Here is an 18,645-nt window from a genome sequence, read left to right as displayed (position 1 = left end):
AAGCAGAATTCAGAGGTTGACAAAAGCTGTCAAGTGGTAAAATCACTATTAAACCTGGTGAAAGCTTAGAGTTGAATGTTCTATATCCTCTTAGCATCATATGAGGCATCCAGTCTCATCCAAATCAAAGCTTTTTCTAATATTTGTATATGATGAGATGTTTGTCTGTAGATTTCAGAAAGATCAATCAGTTTCCAGTATATCACTGAATAAAAGACATAACTGAACAGCAGGAAGGAAGACAGAAAGATGACATCAACTTCAATATGCAGTATGTATACTGGGAGCACCAGAAGAAAATATGAACTACAGCCTCCTTCATTCAATTAAGCAAGTGTCTTTGCTTATTTGGAGTTTGATGTACTATACTGTGTGTAACACTAATACCATAAAAGCTTCTCTCGATTTAAAAGGCACCTTACATTTTTTCCAGACTCAAAAAAAGCACTGTACAGCATACTGTCTTGTCTAAATGAATTTAGTATTTATTTTGTAGCTTTTAAATTGATACTATTTACAATAGGTCTTAGAGTACAGGTCACATTCAGTAATTAAGCTCTGGCAGTATTGAAGGTAGATCACTAACATGTTTGCAAATTATATTTCTAAGTCATAAAAAAGAAAAGAACAATGACAGTAAAATAAATGTTTATCTTTAGTTATAAGTATCACAGGACAAGTTTGCAAATGGCTGTAAAATCCGGTCAAGGAACGCTCCTCAGAAAGCATCCTACTATGCTTGTGTGTTGAGTGCTGAGATGAAGAATGTTTCAGGAACATAAGCAAAGGAATTCCATGTTAAGTATGGAAAGTTTAGCAGTTCACTTGTTCACAATAACTTTCTTGCAAAAGCTTGATGCTAGTTAATGGCCCCATTCCTCTTCTCTTTCACTGACTCCCTCTTCTTCCTCCGGGAACACTGACTTATTCTGACTTTTTAGATGCTTAATCCCTGAAAATATAAAGATCATAGTTAAAGTCACATATACTCAAATCAGACTACATGTTATTTGCTGTCCAAAGGAAAAATAAATAATCCATGGAATGATTAAAAATGAAAGGCCACCATGGAGAGTCCAAACCCCGCTTTCTTGGTTCACATTGTAGGAATGTGCAAGATAAAAAGAGGATGGACAATAGTACACACAAAGGACAGAGAAATGAGACCAAAAAAGGCAATTAATGTGGCATTTAACAAAACAGACATCTTTAGAAAGAACAATTGAATAAGTTTAATTAGTTTCTAACTCACTTGTCTTTCAGATATAAAAGTAATAATCACAGATGACATGATCTGGGCAGCAATTCAAAGGATAATATATTTGCTTGATTTTTTTCCCTCAGCGGTTTCTCTAATGGCACATGTATTTTTTTCAGTATTAGTCAGAAACACTTTTACTTGCTAAATCCTTATTCAAAAAAGTTCTTAATTTATAGATCCATTCTTCTATTTACCAGAGATGAAATCCAGCTCAGCATTGCAACACAACCATGCCTGAGTTTTTTAGACATCCCATTATTACAAGATTCTTAAAGACAAAGACTTTGGATTGTGGGTATCTCAACTTTTAGACATGTCTTAAGATATCTCATATTCAAAAATACTGAGCAGCTACCATGAAAATCAGGCCACTTTTAAATGCCTCATTTAGGGCACAAAAAATGGGAGCTTCCCAAGAAACACTAGACATTTTTAAGAGTTTGGTTAATATACTTTAAAGACTTGATGAATTATAATGAATTCCATCAAAGCAAGCCCACCATAGGTTTAAATTAATGTTTGTCACACAATATCCAAAGTAGAAGTTTCATACTGAAACATTATACTTGGTAATCTGAGGTTCAAAAAGACTGAAGTTTTAATCTGAAGTCTTTATATATAAAGAACTGTACTTTTTCAGGATGAGGAAGGAATTTTTTTAGCAAGATAAAGCATGTGCTCCTAACATCATTGTCCAAGATACCGAAATTGAGAGAGGTCAGCTCACTATGTAGCATGACAGGAAGCAGGGTTGTTGGGATCATGCATCAGATCCTATGGCACCCTTAATTGAATATCTGCCAGAGGCCTCCCAGAAACCTGAGGAAGGGTGCAGTGTTACCGAAAAACTTGGATAAATCTGTTTCAACAAAAGTAGCTGGTCCAATAAAAGTTATCCCCCACAAATAGTCCCTGGACCATCACAGTTACAGCATCACTTCAATATTACCATTGCAGAGCTGTGTCATTTCAGTGAAAGTCTGTTTAGAAAGAAAAAAGTTTAAAAGCATTTCAGTATAATTGAAACATTATGTCCCAACCTCATTTGTATGGAATGTGTTGATTTTCCTTTTTGTATTATTTTATAATACTTTTAAAGTCAAAATAAGAACAAAATAACTAGTTTAATCTAGAAATGTTTAAATCTTCTGTTTGAAATTCTAGTTTCTTTGCTTTTGCTCCATTTTGGGAAACATAATATTTTAAATTTGGGGGCATTTGCTGCAAAACAAATCATTTGTCTTGATAATTCTTTTATAGTGTGGCATGAAATCAAGCAATTCCATCTTATTATTACAATTTCATTTTTTTCCTGAAAAGCAAGAATAACACAGTATGGTTTTCATGAAGATTAGGCAGTTAAGGTACATCCCAAACTTAGTCTGTTGCAAGAACTCAGGAGAAAGGATGAAACAATCATTTCTACTCTTAATATATAATCATTCTAATCTTAATAGCCAGGTTCTGGTCACATTCATATTGGTACAATCAATCCCTGAATCAATCTGAATCAATCTCTTAATTTCAGTAGACTGAGTCAGGTGCAACTGAGATTATACTCTCTTCAATGGCCGTTAATCTGACACTGTCATTAACCTGATACTACAGTTTCAAAACAAACAATTTCAGTTTAAGACAGACATTTAGTGTGAAAAAAATAGCAAAAAATGGTTCAAGTTTTCCAACATTATAATCAACTACAAAAGTTGTTTTATAATGGGAAATGCCATGCAACCTTATTAATAAGCAGTTCTGCCAACTTCAACTATAATTATAAACAGTCAGTGCTCCATGCTATTATGATCTTTCCAACTATTGCCAAAAATGACAGCACCCAAACCATTGCCCTTTCATCAGAACAGTACTTAGAACTGTACCACATCAATCTATTGATTTCAGCCAAGCTCTACTTTATCCAGAATACTTAAATTACTTACATCAGACTGCATGGGAACTAAAGAAATATGTGGGTGCCCAGACACTACAGAAATAAGCACTTCCATTAGATAATCAGTTTTGTTCTAATTTAACTCAAATGTAGGTTAATGAGCATTAATTTCAAAACAATGTTATGCTTGTTCTGCAAATTCATCTCCTATTGTTTCTCTCTGGACCCATGATGCTGTTTATTGCTTACTTGCTGTACTCACATAAGAGATACTATGCAAAAGCCTAATAAAAAAATACTTGGAGGAAGAATATATAGCTGTTCAGCTGCTTATTTTTAAAAGATGAGACAATGAGAGCTATGGACAAAAAATGAGGGAGTAGGACATAATATTAATAAAAGCCAGGTACAAGAGATAGCTTGGCAAGAGTGAAGTCTATTAGCAATATGGCTCATTTACAACATTTCAATTTACAAATCCCAGTGCAAATTGAGAGGAATGATATTGAATGAGAATTCTTCACTGAATTTATATTGCATGAAAAACTTAAGATCCTCATATGGTAAGAAAACTACTGATCTTATGTAATGACCTCCATAACCTCAGTGCTACTGCCTGCTGTTATTCCTCTGCCAGTCTTTTCATAATGTAATTCAATTTCACACAATAAAATGTTATAGGCTTCCATGTATTGTAATGCATAAGACACATAAGACACACAATATAATTATTTATAAGCTTAAATATATTGCTTTGCAACTTTCTAAAATGAAATAACCTTGTAAAATGTTTTGGGCTGAATCACATGGCTAGACTTTAAAAAAATTAGTGTAAGGGGATGTGCAGATAATGAAATACTCAATGACAACATCTAAGCATATTTAGAAAAAAGCTGTATCCTGCTTAAAAAATTATATTGTATTCAGTGGAAGTCAGATTGTCTTAGTGTAAACAGAATCCATCTAATACACAATGCCCAGCTTACAACTGGCTACTAAAAATAATTTTAGCTTTCAGAAGTTCTTAAAGAAGGAGAAAATAAAACATGATGGACATTGTCAGCTTAAGACTGTGCAGATAATAGATGTATTGATTCAGATATAGAATTGAAAAAATAGAAAAGTATTCATTTCAATTTTAAAAAATTATTTTCTCATCAAAATAGAAAATGTTGTTTCATTCAACAAAAAAGCATTCTATCCCATTATAAGCAAGGCCATAGCCTAATTAGTATGTCCTTCTAGCCTACTGGCTGGAACTGAGGTGTCTCTTGGTTCCCCTTTAACAATGCACTTCTACATCTATGTCTTAGTAAGGATAGGGACGTACAAAAAGTGGTCTTACTCCTTTTTCTAATTCAATTTGTATCTCTTTTTTGGTACATCCCAGATCCCACTCTGAATGGACCCATGGTCCGTCCCTAGGCAAGGGGGCTTCCTTTTCTAGGGCCATCACCCTCCAGTGGGGGCCATCTATAATGCAGTGACTCAAAACATTGGTTCCCGATATCCACAATGGGAGTTGGGTAGCGGTCACTACTGTGGGGACCTCCCGCTTCCCTAATTTTACCATGCCTTTTATTTCCCATCCTTTAACCGCTCCTTCCCCACCCCTTTAAGCACCACCGGACATCCATTCGGTGGGGGGGGTATTCCCATTGGAATATCGTAACCTCCGCCCCCTGTATCCATCAGAAACCATTCTTCCACCTCGCCTCCTTCAATCTAAATATGGGCAAAAAGGTACCCCCTTAGAGTCCCCGGGGATTTGTCCCACTGGAAGCGAGGAGGGGGTGTCCCTTGCTTCCCCTCCCTGGGCCCCCCCTAATCTATGTGCAAATTTTTCAGATCAGGGTAGAGCCCCACTGTGGTCTTGGGCTCTCCTTCCGGAGGTGCTGAGGGAACAGCCGCCATCGCGTGGCAATCTTTAGTTGTCCCCCCCAATTTGTCATCTTTCCACAACTGATACAACTCACTTGTGGGCTTTCCATCAATCTTGTATGGGGATTCCTCTCTCCCTCAGCTCCTTCCAGAGTTGACAGCAGGGGATGTTTTTCTTCAGATCGGTTGGCAACCCCCTTACTACCACCACTTGTTTCAATTTTGGGTGCTCCCCTGTCAAATTAATCAGGGTCTGCAGTCCTTTTATAATTTCTGCCAGGGGACGATTTGTCCAGGCATCATAGCGTTGCATCAGAATACCCTGTAAGGTACCAGATCCCTTATGAAGGGTACTCTCCCTAGCAGCCCCAGTAACTACAACCTGTAGGGTGTCTGCATCCAAGGTCCCTCCCAAGGCCGCCTCGATAAATACATCCCCACTTAACTGCCATACTGCCCCCGGCCAATCTATCCATTTAGGCTCTCTAGCAGGCCAGTCCTTGGTCAATTCCCAAGCTTCCAAGGTCCCTAGTGCAATGCCCATTAATTGGTAAACATAAAACCCTGAGACCTTTGGGTCTATCTTCTGACTGTCCTGTGCTGATTTATACCATTCCCCTGGGAAGATTTTGATTAACACAGTTACCGCCTCTCAGGGAGTGAAATATTTATCTGGTCCCTGGGCCATTACCCTATTGGCCCAGGAGGCCCAGGTCTCTTTTGGGTCCTTTACCCAGGCTGCCAGTTCAACCTGGAAATCTGCGAGCTTCCATGGGACCACCTCCCAGTCCTGTAGGGTGAACCCAGGGCCCTCTTGATTTGCTTGATACCTAGGCTTCATAACTGCACTTACCTCCAACTCCACAGGAGGGAGTTTACTCTCCAGGGGGGCCATCTCCTCCTCCACTCCCGAAGTGGGCGGAGTGGGTTGGCCTTCCTTGCAGCCGACTAGATTGGCCACTGTCACCTGTCGTTCTCCCCCCCGGCTCCGGAGTTGGGTCCTCTGGAGGCAACAAAGCTCCTGCCACTTCCCATAACAAGGATATGGCTCCTTCCAGTAACAAAATTTTCCCCAGCTTTCTTCCCAGCTGCCACTGGGCAAAAACTCCTTTAACCGTGGCAAGGGAACCTGAGGTCCCTTGCCCCAGAGGAAGTTCATGGGTGCACCCTCCTACTCAGTTCAGAAAGACTTGTGGTTTTTCCCTGGCCTGTGAACATGTCCACAGCTCCCCGGACGCAGCTGGCCAGACTGCCCCCTAGGAGGGAGTCTCTAATTGCCCGCATTCTCCACCAATTGTCAGGGCTCCCTCCCTTCCGAGGGGGGGAAGGTGAGTAACCCACAAGTCACACACCAGGGCCAAAGCAACAAGTATAACTTTTATTGTGAGTAACAGAAAAATGGTCTAATGGCAGCAACTCAATACAAGGACTTACAAAAACCGTTAGCGCATTGGGCTGGAGGAAAGGCACTCTCCACCCTGTCCTAAGTCATTACCTGACTTGTCTCAGGAACCTCACCCTGTGTCCAGGGTGGTGAGATAGTCTCCTTTATTGGGTGCTCAGCCTTGTCCTTCCCCGAAGTGATTCCACCCAGGGCCTAGTTCTCATGACTTTTATAGCTTCACTCCCGCTCCCTATCTCTTTGGGTTCTCCAGTCAAAGTAGCTTCTAGCCTTATTACCTTTTATGGATTAGAGCAAAGCTATTATTTCATGCTGCAAAGCTGTCACTTTGAAGTTCCTCTTTCCAGAGCTGCTGGGTCAGGCAAAAGCAGTTCATCTTTCTAATCTTATCCAAAGAACAGCAGATGCATTAGGTCATTTTCCCATGGCTCCTAGGTTCCGCAAAGCTGACTCCCCCTCTAGGATGCCAGCTTAGCCTCCTCCCAGAACCCTTTTCAAGACAAGCCTTACAGCGTCACAGCCATTAGGCTGGGGAATCATTCTCTTTCTCTCTCCTCTCTCTCTCACTCACTCAATGAAGTGTTTGATAACAAGTGGAATATCTGCAACAAGAGGGATTAAGTGGCTATACCCAAAAATAGGCTAATGTCTGGTGGTCACTTGGGTGCAGGGCAGGGTACAAATTCTTTCACAAAGAGGAGCAGCATAAAGCTGAGTTTCCTACAACCTAGGTGAGCACTAGGGCTGTGCGAAGCTTCGGTCCCTGATTCAATTTGGCAGAGATTTGGCCCGATTTGGTGGCTTATTCATCAAATCTAAATCGAATCAGAGGATCCTTTAATTTCTCCAAATCGAATTGGAACCCTCCAAATCAATTCATAGAGATTTGGAAAGAGTCAGCAATTCAGACATAGACACAGCTTTAAATGTTTTTTCTACACACCTCTAGGTAGCAGGCAGTTCATGAATGCCGCGATGCTGGGGAGCATGGAGTGTCCAACAGGAGCATGGGGGGCTCCCCAGTGCACTCAGCAGCAGGCCCGGATGTGGACCAGAAGTACTTCTGGTCTACTTCCAGTTCTGCTGGAGAGTGCACTGGCCCCCCCTGCACCCTTCCAGGTCAACAACTGGTGCCTCCTGGGTCTGGAGCGGTACCCAGGGTACCCCTGCAGCTGATCACTGAGTTGGGGGGCATGGGAGGGCCCCCCTGCACACTCCCTAGCAGACCTGGAAGTGAACAAGAAGTGCTTCCAGTCCACTTCTGGGTTCACCACAGAGTATGTGGGGAGCTCCCTCGCACTTCTGTGGGATGCTCCATCCACCCCATCATCACAGCATTCACAAGCCATGCTGGTACCTTGAGGTATGTAGAAAAAGCATTTAAAGCTGTGTCTATGGCTGAATTCCTGATTCTCTGAAGCAGCATCAAATCTTCATATTTGGAGTCAGCTGAATCAAATCAGGGACAATGATCCAAATCAACAAATTGAATCACTATCCCTGATTTGGGCCAAATCTGAATCTGAATTGAATAGGGCCCACTTCACACACCCCTAATGAGCACTCTGACCACTAAGCTCATCCAAGAGTTGAATACTCATTGGCCCAACACTCCTGTGAATCTTGTTTTAAAAATAATGTTTCCAGTCAAAACCATTTGACCCAATTCATTTGGCATTTGTCAATAGTTGCATGGCAACTAAAACCACATTTTTTGGCTAACTTATTACTTATCCCCCTCCACCCTCCATACCTCCAAAAGGTAAGATTGAGATAAATTAAAGTAACACAAGTCCAAAATGTTTCTATATCTCTTCAGAACAGCAGTTAAAATTTATTAAGATTTTTTTGTTTCCAAGTTGTTTCTGTTCTTTGATGCAACAGTTGCTTATATTTTTGTCAAATTTTGTGAGCAATACATTACTGTCCTAGAATGTTTCTCCCTGGGCACATCTACATGTGCATTCATGTGCTTTTCCTAACGCACACATCTAGTACCTCCAATATGAGGTACTAAATTAATGAGCATTAAGCTGCTGTAATGCTCATTAGCGCAAACATACTTTTTAAGGTGATGCTTAATGTGCAGTAGCCTAGTCTACTGTCTATTAGCATATTAGCACTGTTTTTTGTGTGCTACTTTAATGTGCAGTAGAATAGGCTATTGTGCATTAAAACACATGTGTAGCTGTGCCCTCTGTCTACACAATCTACATAGTAGAATTCCTATCTTGATGAAGACCCTTGGATGACAGGGAAATATATGGATTTAATAAAATCATAAATAGCTTCAACAAAATGCTATCCTGTCACATGATCTGCAGTGGATAATCCTGGCTGGTAATACAATTGTATTAATTCTAGACATTTTTCTTCAAGATCTTCTACTGTTTCCAACAGCAGAAACTGACATAAAATTGAAAACAAAACCAAAAGAGAGAAAGTAATATTCAGGTCATGGTAACAGGCATATAAAGGTTCTCCAATATTGATTTTTCAAAGCTGTTTAGGTTGTGTAATCTGAACTACAGGACTCATCAGTAGTAGGTAAGTGATAAGCAGGTAATTAAAGATCATCCAGTCCCTTGCCAGAGACAATGTTCTCTAATTATTTCTGAAGCTAGGTGGGCCAGTGGCTAAATTATGCCCATATCCATACTCAAAAACATTTTATTTAAAAATATTTAAATTATAGGACAAGCCTGAATCTAAATTATGTAGAAAGCAAAGCTGAAAAGAAAAACAAATTACTTTTGTGTTTTAGATTCTAATGCAATCCACACTAGTAACGTAGTTCATGGCTTCTGCTTTCTTTAATAGTTAACAATAGACATCAGAGTGTCTGCTGTTCTGTTTGCATATATACTAATTTAGAAAGATCAAGCCAACCAGAAAAAAAACCCCATAGCATTAATTTCACATGCAAAATTTTAGAACAGAAGTGTTGCCTTTTTACATGTTCAACACATACAATTATTACCTTTCACTACATAGGTGTCATTGTGTTAATAACTCTTGTAAATTAATAGGACTGGGAGTGCTGATCCATAGATGATTCTCCCTTACTGCCAAATTTCCCCTTTTCTCAGACAGCAAGTAATCCTGTGAGCTCATCAGCATGCTCAGCCTCTTGAGCAGCTCTCCTTACTTTCTGTCCTGAAGCTATTTTGTTTTCATAATCTGCTTTGCCCTGATCCCCATCTCAGGTTGCTTCAGCCTTCTCACTCTTTGCTCCTCCAATACTTTGACCTGAAGCTGCTTGCTCAGAGGACATTGTGTCCTGCTCATACTCTCTGCCCTAAAGTCACACTGTTCACACTGCTGCACCCTTCTTACTCCATTAAGATTGCTCCTCTTAAGCTCTGTTTAGAGGTTTCTCTACGCTCATTGAACTGCAAGTTGAAAGCTTCCCTTCTCAGACATGGTTTTGCTCTGTGCCACCTGACCTGCAGCAATATTTCTCAATTCTACATATAATAATGTTCTGACTTCCCAGAATGCCTGATCCACCTCCCCGCAACAACAATTTAGTGTCCTGACATTTCTCTGCTTTATTTTGCTCAGGGTTGTTCTATAATCTTAAAACTAAAACCATCTTAACATTGCTTTTTTAATTTTGTTTCTCCTTTTTTTCCCCTTGCATTCTTAAACCAGAAGGACCAGAACTGTTTTTTTTCTCAAAGGCTCAGATTTCACTGCAGGTAATTTAATCTAATTAATGCTGATGAAGAAAGCTTAAATGCCAAACGATTTTCAGTAAGCATGCACTAATATACTTTGAACTGGTAATGCATTTTAGATTAAATCATTGCCTCAAAGCATATTTATATTTTCCTGATAGATTGTAAGTACAAATGAAGCAACTTTTTGACATTTCTGCAGTCTAATCAACATCTTGGCTTTTGCTTTTATCCATTTGACCAAAACCCCAGATTAAAAAACTAATCAGCTTCACAAATTGTGAAATTACCAAATGCTCCTAAATGATATCAATGACATCTCTTCTAAAAAATGTCAGATGACTCAAACCATCACATTGGGATCTTGATTTTACACTCTGTTCCTGTGCCTTACCCCCACTCCAAAGCACAAAGGTGTTTGGGTTATAGTGTGGCTCATTGAAACAGAGCAGCCATTTGTAAAACTCAGATTTGGAACGTGTTTGCATTTTGAACTTCCTAGTAAATGAAAAGAAGAGGAACACATTTATGTGGTCTAAATTTGCTTCAGACTAGATGTAGTCTTTAAGTTCAGCCTGGGGTACACAGCAGAACATAGCTATACTGCTTTAAAGGAAACACTAAGGGTGCAGACAGAAGTGCAGCTCCCAGCTGTAACTCAGAACAATTTTTGCCAAGTGTTCTGAGTTACAATGTTACCCCAGAACAAACAGAAGTTCACTGTTCATTCCAGAGGAGAGAGAAATCTAGCTGTGGCTGGGAGCCTGCAGCCAGGCTCCCATAGCAACAGCCAGGGTCTCACCCAGTGCTCTCTGTTTTCAGAATGTGAGTGGGGAAAGCAGCGGAGGGAGCTCATTCTTGCGGCTTGGGGTAAGAGACTGCAATATACCCTCCTCGCCCTCCAGGGGGGATGTGGGTAAAAACCCCCCAGACTGAACTCCCTCTGCTCCTTGTCCCCACTTACATTCTGAAAACAGCAACAGCCTGGGAGCTCTGCAGACACACGTTACAAAAGATGCAACATTTTGTAACATTTTTTTCTGATATCTCATGCAATGTGGAGTCAGATTTTCACCCAACTGGCCATTTTTGAAGCTGTTTGCAGTTGTGCACTTGTGTCTGGTCACAGCTATAAACTGTTTTCTGTGGCCAGATCAGGTGAAAATTGCCACTTTTGTCTGCACCTTAAAATAAATACCATATTCTCCTTTGTTTCTCCCCTTGGTTTCTTGCTTTTAGATGCAACTTACTCCATTTTCCCAAGCAGCTCAACAAGAGAGCCAAAAATCCGCCAAGTAATTAGGATTCCTAAATCCTGGTTTACGTACTCAAGGCATTCCCTTATTATGGAAACTAAGATAAGGATAAATAAAACAATAATTCTAGAAAAATAACATTTGGTCTTTTTTATTTTCTGTGTATTAGTATGTTTTCAAAGAAATTATTACCAAAATGTTCAAAGATTACAGAAAACAATCCCTTATTAGAAATAAATTCAGTTTTATACATTGTTACATTCATTCAAGTCATCTAGTTACTTTGCAGGCTTCGTGCCTCAAAAGTGTGTTAGGTGGGAGGGGGTTGTGTGTGGAATTTTTTAGTTTGTAAAAGTAAATTAAAATAGAGCAGGTGACTAAGGGAAGAGTATTAATTTGACAAACAAGCTTTGGATCCATTATTCCCAAGTGATAGAAATCAAATGTGTCAATATACCTGCAATCTGGGATGATGGTTCATTCCAACCTCTAAAGAAACAATGAGCCAGGTCCTTGGCTGCTATAAATCAGTATCACTTTATTGACCTGAGTGCAGCTATACTGATTTATACCAGCAAGGGACCTGGTCAAAATGGCTGACAAAGATGTGTACCAAGACACCTGGAAAATCTCTTGTACACTTCAGGAAGATTAACCAGTGCAAACTCCCACAAAAGGCACTTTACATGTGTGGTGTCCTTTTATTTGTTTTGGCTTTCTTAGGGCCATAAAAGCCAAAACAAAGATTCTCATTGAATTCAATAAAAAAATTAGATGAGACTTTTGCTACCTACAGAGCAAGGCCTATCATGCATCTTGAAGGGCCCTACCTTGAAAAAAGGGTGACTGGTACAGAAATAGTGTATCTTTCCACCTTATTTTCATAGGCTGATCATCTACCTCAGTTATTCTCTGCTGGTGTATAGTAGCTAAAGCCCAGTGTTTCTCATTATATTGAACAGAATCAGCCTGTTCACTGTCTGAACATGTAACAGATTTTAAAACATAGAGTAATAAAAACAAAATCTATGCATTCCTATTATGAAAGAAATTGCCTTTTGCTCTGTTATAGGTAAGAAAAATAAACGTGACTGAAACCTTCAGAACTTTATTGATGTTGCAATTTAAGTTTTAAAAAATGACTCATAATTTGGGGTTCCCTACTTGAGACAACTTGGAGGACCAGATTTGGAGGAGGCTGGTGCTCTGAACATTCTGAAAAATCAGGCTGCTTTACAGTATCTGAGATAGTTAATTAAAAAACTGAATATTCCAAAATCACTGTGGCCCAGGTACAATGGGGTATTTAGTAGGAGTGTGCAAAGCGGGCCCGTACCTGCCTGGCCTCATGTAGGTGCTCCCTTGCTGCCTTGGAGCATGCATCTGGGGTTGGCCATGAAGGTTGTTCCTGCAGCCTAGACACTGGGCTGAGTTCACCCTGAGGGAGACCCCAATACTTGCATGACATGATTTGGTCTTTCCTTTCAGTGGTGGGGCTCCCTCCTGTGGCTCCTTGTGGTTGGTCGCTATCCCTAGCAGGTACTCTTGGGGGTCCACCTCCCCTACACTCCAGCCATGCACCAGCCTTTAGGATGGCCAGTTGATGGGCAGTCAGCTCACCCTCCGATGTAGCTACCTTTCCTCTACTCTCTCCATATGTTTGGCTCCTGCTAGTCTCCCTCTGTCTGAGATGGTTTGGGGATGTTAAACTGTCCCTGGCAGTATGCCAGGACTCCCTTGCTGTGCTGCTACCCACACTCCTTCGGATCCAAGAGCACTGCCCATGGTCCTAATTCCTGCCTTAGGGCTCTGGAGCAATCAAAGCAACAAAACTGTGATGGCCAGAACCAGAGGGATTAATAAGGAATAAATATGTGCTTCTTAGAGGCATTTGGTATTTTTCCTAAACAGGTAATATTAGTTAATATAAAGCTTGTAAGTTTGTAAACTGCAAATGTAACTTGTCTGTCATAAGTTTAACCAAAATGATAAAATTAACTGTTTGTGGAACTGACTGGGCCCCATAGGCAAACTGTAGCTGTAAGATTAGGAGACCCAATGGTTTTTTGCTCAGGGTTCAACCTTGATGATAAAACTGGATCTAACTGCCTGGCACACCCAACACATTCCAGGAAAGCACATCCCAAGAAAGCATATTCAAATGAAACCTAAAAGGGGTTGGGGCTTAGGTGGAGCAATGTCAATTTCAAACCTAAAGGTGCTGCATCATAATTTGCTTATTGGATAAACCCAAGTTTGGGTAGTAACCTTTTATGATAATTTTTAATACCTTTCAATCCCATAGGGTAACAGCTATAGGGCAACATTGTGAGTGGTTCTAAAGCCAACAGATTAGCAACATAAGACTAGGTATAAAAAGCACATGCATCAGGTAACCAGCAGGAAGGAGGGAACAGAACAGTCATTTCTGTTCCATGCCTGGACCCCGGACTCCTGGTGTGAGTGAGGATCAGAGGCACCAGTTACCAAGCTGGGGGAAATGGGGGGGGTGGAGCATGCACTCCCCAGAGGACTCAGAGGGTTCCAATTCAATTTGATTCAAAGAAATTAAAGGATTTTTTAATTCAATTTGGATTCGCAGATTCGGTCACCGAATTGGACTGAATCTCCGCCAAATTGAGGTAGGGACCAAAGCTTTGCATACCCCTAATATTTAGTTTCTAATCCCTATTCAGGTTCCTTACTGTTGGCCATCTCAAGATTTTTTCATAGTCAGACCCATCCTGGGAATGTAACAAGAAATATCTTAGAAGGACTGGGAAGTGTCAAAGTGTTAAGTGGTTCTCAATCGAGATGTAGCCTCCTAATGATTTAGGAGTCAGACAGAGTCAAGGAATGTGGAAGATGAATGGAAATGGCAATACAGGAATAGGCAATAAAAAGGCTGGTGGTGTGCATCCATGTGTTAGCTTGTAATTGGATGGTTATATGTATAAAGAGGTACAATTTATGGAGAGCTTCGGTTTCATACCCTGGCACATTGCCCTGTCAGTTGGACTGACCAAGTGACAGTGAACAAAGACTATGTAATTTCTAGTTGGATTCCCTTAGGCTGCAAACAAATGACAACTTTGTGCCACAATAAAAATGTTTATGGCAGCAGAAAACCCAAGCAAATATACGTGTTAGTCCTTTGTTATATCACAAATTCCTAAATTTTGTGATGCTGATGACCCTAGTCAGAATTTGTGCTGACTTTTTTAAGCCAACATCTGTTTGCTTATGGTGGGAGAGTAGGGGCAGCCACAGACAGATGTTCAGGGACCTGATCTTTGAAGACAACAGTCCTGGGTGCCTCACCCTGACACAGGATACATGACTGCAAGTGGGGGGTTTCCCACTTGCAGATGTGCACTACAAGTTTGGGCATGGCATTGTGATACCCATACTGTGGGAATCTGTTGCTCGTGATTCCCCCAGTGCATGTCTTCAAGCATGGAGACAGTAAGTCCCTTAAAGCATCTTTACACATGATATGGGGTGAAGTGAGCGGGGGAAGGGGCATTTTAATTACACCGGCCACTCTAAATTTAATTACCAAAAACCACTCTAATTAAAGTCACATGTATTTAGTATCCTGTGTTTCAAAATGGCAGCAGGGGCAATTTAACTAAAGCCTGTTAGATAAGCTTTAGTTAAAACAACCCTACTGGCATTTTGAAGTACAGGCATGCTGAATACATGTGATGTGGAGGCTGATGGAATGTGTTAATTAGCACACTCCAGCAGACTTGACTAATTAGCACATGTTGCAGCAGACATCTAGCACATGTATAGGTGTGCATAGGGACTCCCCCCTCCAGGTTTGCAGACAGGGCATGGCAGTGTTGCACGGGGATTCTCCTGGCATGTGTTTCTCATTAAAATGCCCTGAGTCAGGATGTTATCTCCAAATATGGAAGGGGAACCTCTTGGCGAGTTACCCCTTTTGCACTTGCCGCTGTTGCTAGGGGAATCTTGTGATGCACGTATCCTGGGGTGCACGTCCCACTGCTGTGTCCCGACTTGGGGCATGCATCTTTAAGTCGGAAACCCACACTTACAGATGGGAAGCTTGTGTCAGATTGAAGCACCTGGGGCTGTTGTTTCTCAGAATCAGGCATCTGAACCCCCAAGTGAGGCAGAAGCCCAACTCTGTTGGACAACAATCCTGGTGTGTAGATGACAATGAAGCAGATCAGCTGTACCATGATACGTTGTGGCACAGCTGATCATACTCCAAAGATGATTTGTTTCCTTCCTTACTCACTGATGAACCTGCAGCAGTGGGACTGGAAAAAATGCCTCTGGAGGTTGCAACACTAAATCCCACTGAGTTATTGCTGAGTAAATAGATGTTAGGCACCTAAATTAATTTTTGGATCTGGACCTTGTGCATTTGAGAAATCTTTGCTTTTCTGCATGTAAGTTCTGGGTTTTGAAACCTTAACTCATAACCTGTATGGCGAGTTTAAATTATTTCAGAAAAAGACAAATATCAGAAATATGTTTTAAAATACTGAGATTATTGACAGAGGCCTTGATACACTAACAGCTACACCCACAAACACGCACCATCTGCCATCCAACTATTTTACTGGAGGAAATACTTGTAGGATCAGACTTTAGTTTCCTTATTAATATAATTATTTTATATTCACGAGACAACTCTTGAAGCAGTGTATTAAGTTAGTTGGATCAAATTTCTATATACACCAATAGAGCTCAACATTTGAATACAAGGTGTCTCAATCCATGAGAAAACTTTCACTTTCTTGGGCTTCTGTTGGCCTGTCTTGGAGGCACCAGCACCAAGGACCATGGTGTTTTGAAACTTGTGACCCAGTGTGCTGAGAGGAGACTTGTAGGCCTTCAGGATACTGTGACAACGTATGTTGTGAAGTACTGAGCCTTTTCAAGTAAAAGGTACTCTTTCTTTCTTGATGCTCAAACCTTTTTGGAGCGAATTACAGGCCCTCAGGGCTAAGTACAGTCAGTCAAAAAGCTGGATGAATCTGTTCAATCTTTGCAGGTTAGTCTAAGACGAGTAGATTAAACTGATAAATAAATGAACAGACATTCATTTTTGATTCTAGAAATGCAGCTTCATGCCTGCAGTGGCCCAGGCCAGAAGCTGGGGGGTGCCATAGCAGACCTCCATGCCATGCTGGATCAGACAGCCTAGGCCAAAACTAGCCTAGCCACCCTGCAAAGGGAGGTGGGCAGAAGAGGTGCAAAGTATCCTGCAATGCTGAGAGACTGTCAGTTAACTTGAATCTGGAGGGGATCTGAGACAGAAGTTCAATAAACTGATTTAACCTAAATCAGTTAAGTCTGATACTACACCAGGTTTATCTTAAACCAGTCCTATCACTTATAGGTAAGTGATTTGTGTGTAATTTCTGTTCCTAGCCCATGTGTTTCTAACTGCCAAAAAGAGTGTCTGAAACTCCTAAAATGGTAGCCATTCATAACACCTCACTGCATTCAAGTGTCCTAACCTTGCCTATTCCCTCTCCTTCCTTTCTTGGTTAGAATGGGTTAGTTGCCATACTGAGCCTGAGACATGTTTCTCTGTACTAGGTCCAACTGTGCAAAGTGCAATATACCTTCCTCTATCACTGACTTCAATTAAATAAAAGGGCCTTTAGCAGCTTGCAGATAGGACACATTGTGTCAAATACTCTTTTCATAGGGGCTGAGCAAATGTCCAGTGCTTTCCATTTTCACATATTTCAGCCTCAGGATCCAGTGACAACTGCTTAATTATCCCCTATTCTTATTTTTCCCCATTTTATTAAGAATTCAGGAAGAAATCATATACTAAGGCTGCTGACAGACATTCAGTTAAAGATGCGATTGGATTTGATCCATTATCCCAAGAGTCATGCCTCCTGTCATACACATGGCAGGAGGCATGACTGTGGGACCAGAGATTAGATTTCAATCATGCCCAGGAGAGACTGGGATCATGACCTTGGACTCTGCCTGCACTCACAAGTAGCAAGCCAGGTGCCTGATGCTGCTGTGGCTGTGAGTGCCAATCAGCTGATTGATTGGCACTAGCCACATGTGCAATTTAGGGCACAATGGAAACCAGCCACAAAGCTGTTATACATATATTGTGTAATAACTTTGTGGATTATTCCGTTTTATCGCACCATTAACTACATGAATGTGTAGCCAGGTTGATACTTAAGACATGATTAACTGGTTAATAACATCTTAAGTGTAATGTCTGCCAGTGGTCTCATTGTCTTCAGAAACATAGTGGTATCATTATTCAGAGCTACTCCTCCAAAGGTCATAAAAAACAGGGATTCCCAGCTGAAATTAATTGGCATAGCTCCAGTGAAATTAAGCTTATAAAATCAGTGGAGATACAGGAAGTACATCAATGAAATATCTGTTCCATAGTGTCAATGCTAGTGACCAAATGGTTAGTGCTGTGATAACTTTAATCTCTTCAAATAATAGAGGTATTTTCAGAATGCAGTACATCATAGGATAAAAAATTGAAATGTTCTGTATATAAATGTAAAATAGATGACACAAAAAATTCTAATTTCATATTCTGATAAAAACCTCACAGAACAATTGTCAATCCCTAAAATATACTGGAAACTATTTTTGTTCTATGTACATACATTCATATATCTATTATTTTCCTAACTGTCAAATTATTTTGGCATTTTGGCAAACATGAACTCAGGACATGGATCTATAGCTATACTTTACATTTCATATACTACATGTAGTGCATATGGCAAATATATAGGTAATTGTATTTAATTATATATATAAATCAAGTGGTGCTGGATTTTTTTCAATCTAACAGAAAAATATGCACTACTCTCATCTTATTATCCATTGAAAATTTGCAACTAATTTCCCACATGCAACAATGGAAAAATACACTCTAGCCCTTTTGACCTTATTAATCAAAATTCCTCAGCCTGAACATTTTAATTTTCATCCTAGCTATATAAAGTTCTGCTTTGAAATAATTGGGTGCTGAACAGAAGGATCAGGCAAAGGAAGTACAATAAATCAGGTTCCAAGAAGAGAAATGCTAGTTTCCCAAGTGCCTATTTTAGGCTTTTTTTTTAGTTTTGTCTTTATGTAAATGACCTACAGTAGCCAGAGATTGTTCCATATAGGCTAAATTTAAAAAAACCCCTTAATTTATTCTTACTTAATTGCCTTGTTCAGGCACAATTCCAGTGTAGCTAACTCTCAGTTCAGTGTACAAGTAAGTTTTATTTTCTCCCATCTTA

General features: G+C 40.3%; 1 protein-coding gene across 2 annotated transcripts in view; it reads right to left on the bottom strand.

Annotated features, from left to right (window-relative positions):
- Positions 1-467: 467 nt before the first annotated feature.
- The window catches only part of PPP1R1C (protein phosphatase 1 regulatory inhibitor subunit 1C), a 94,187-nt gene continuing 76,009 nt past the window's right edge, over positions 468-18,645 (bottom strand). For both annotated transcript variants that reach the window (XM_025203234.1, XM_006022852.1), the window contains exon 5: positions 468-952. In XM_025203234.1, coding sequence (XP_025059019.1) covers positions 938-952 — 15 coding nt within the window. In that variant the 3' untranslated portion in view covers positions 468-937. The remainder of the gene's footprint in view (positions 953-18,645) is intronic.

This window comes from Alligator sinensis, unplaced genomic scaffold, assembly GCF_000455745.1.
Source record: "Alligator sinensis unplaced genomic scaffold, ASM45574v1 scaffold269_1, whole genome shotgun sequence".
NCBI lineage: Eukaryota > Metazoa > Chordata > Crocodylia > Alligatoridae > Alligator > Alligator sinensis.
Note: the sequence above shows the minus strand (reverse complement) of the source record. Positions and strands in the feature narration are given on the sequence as shown.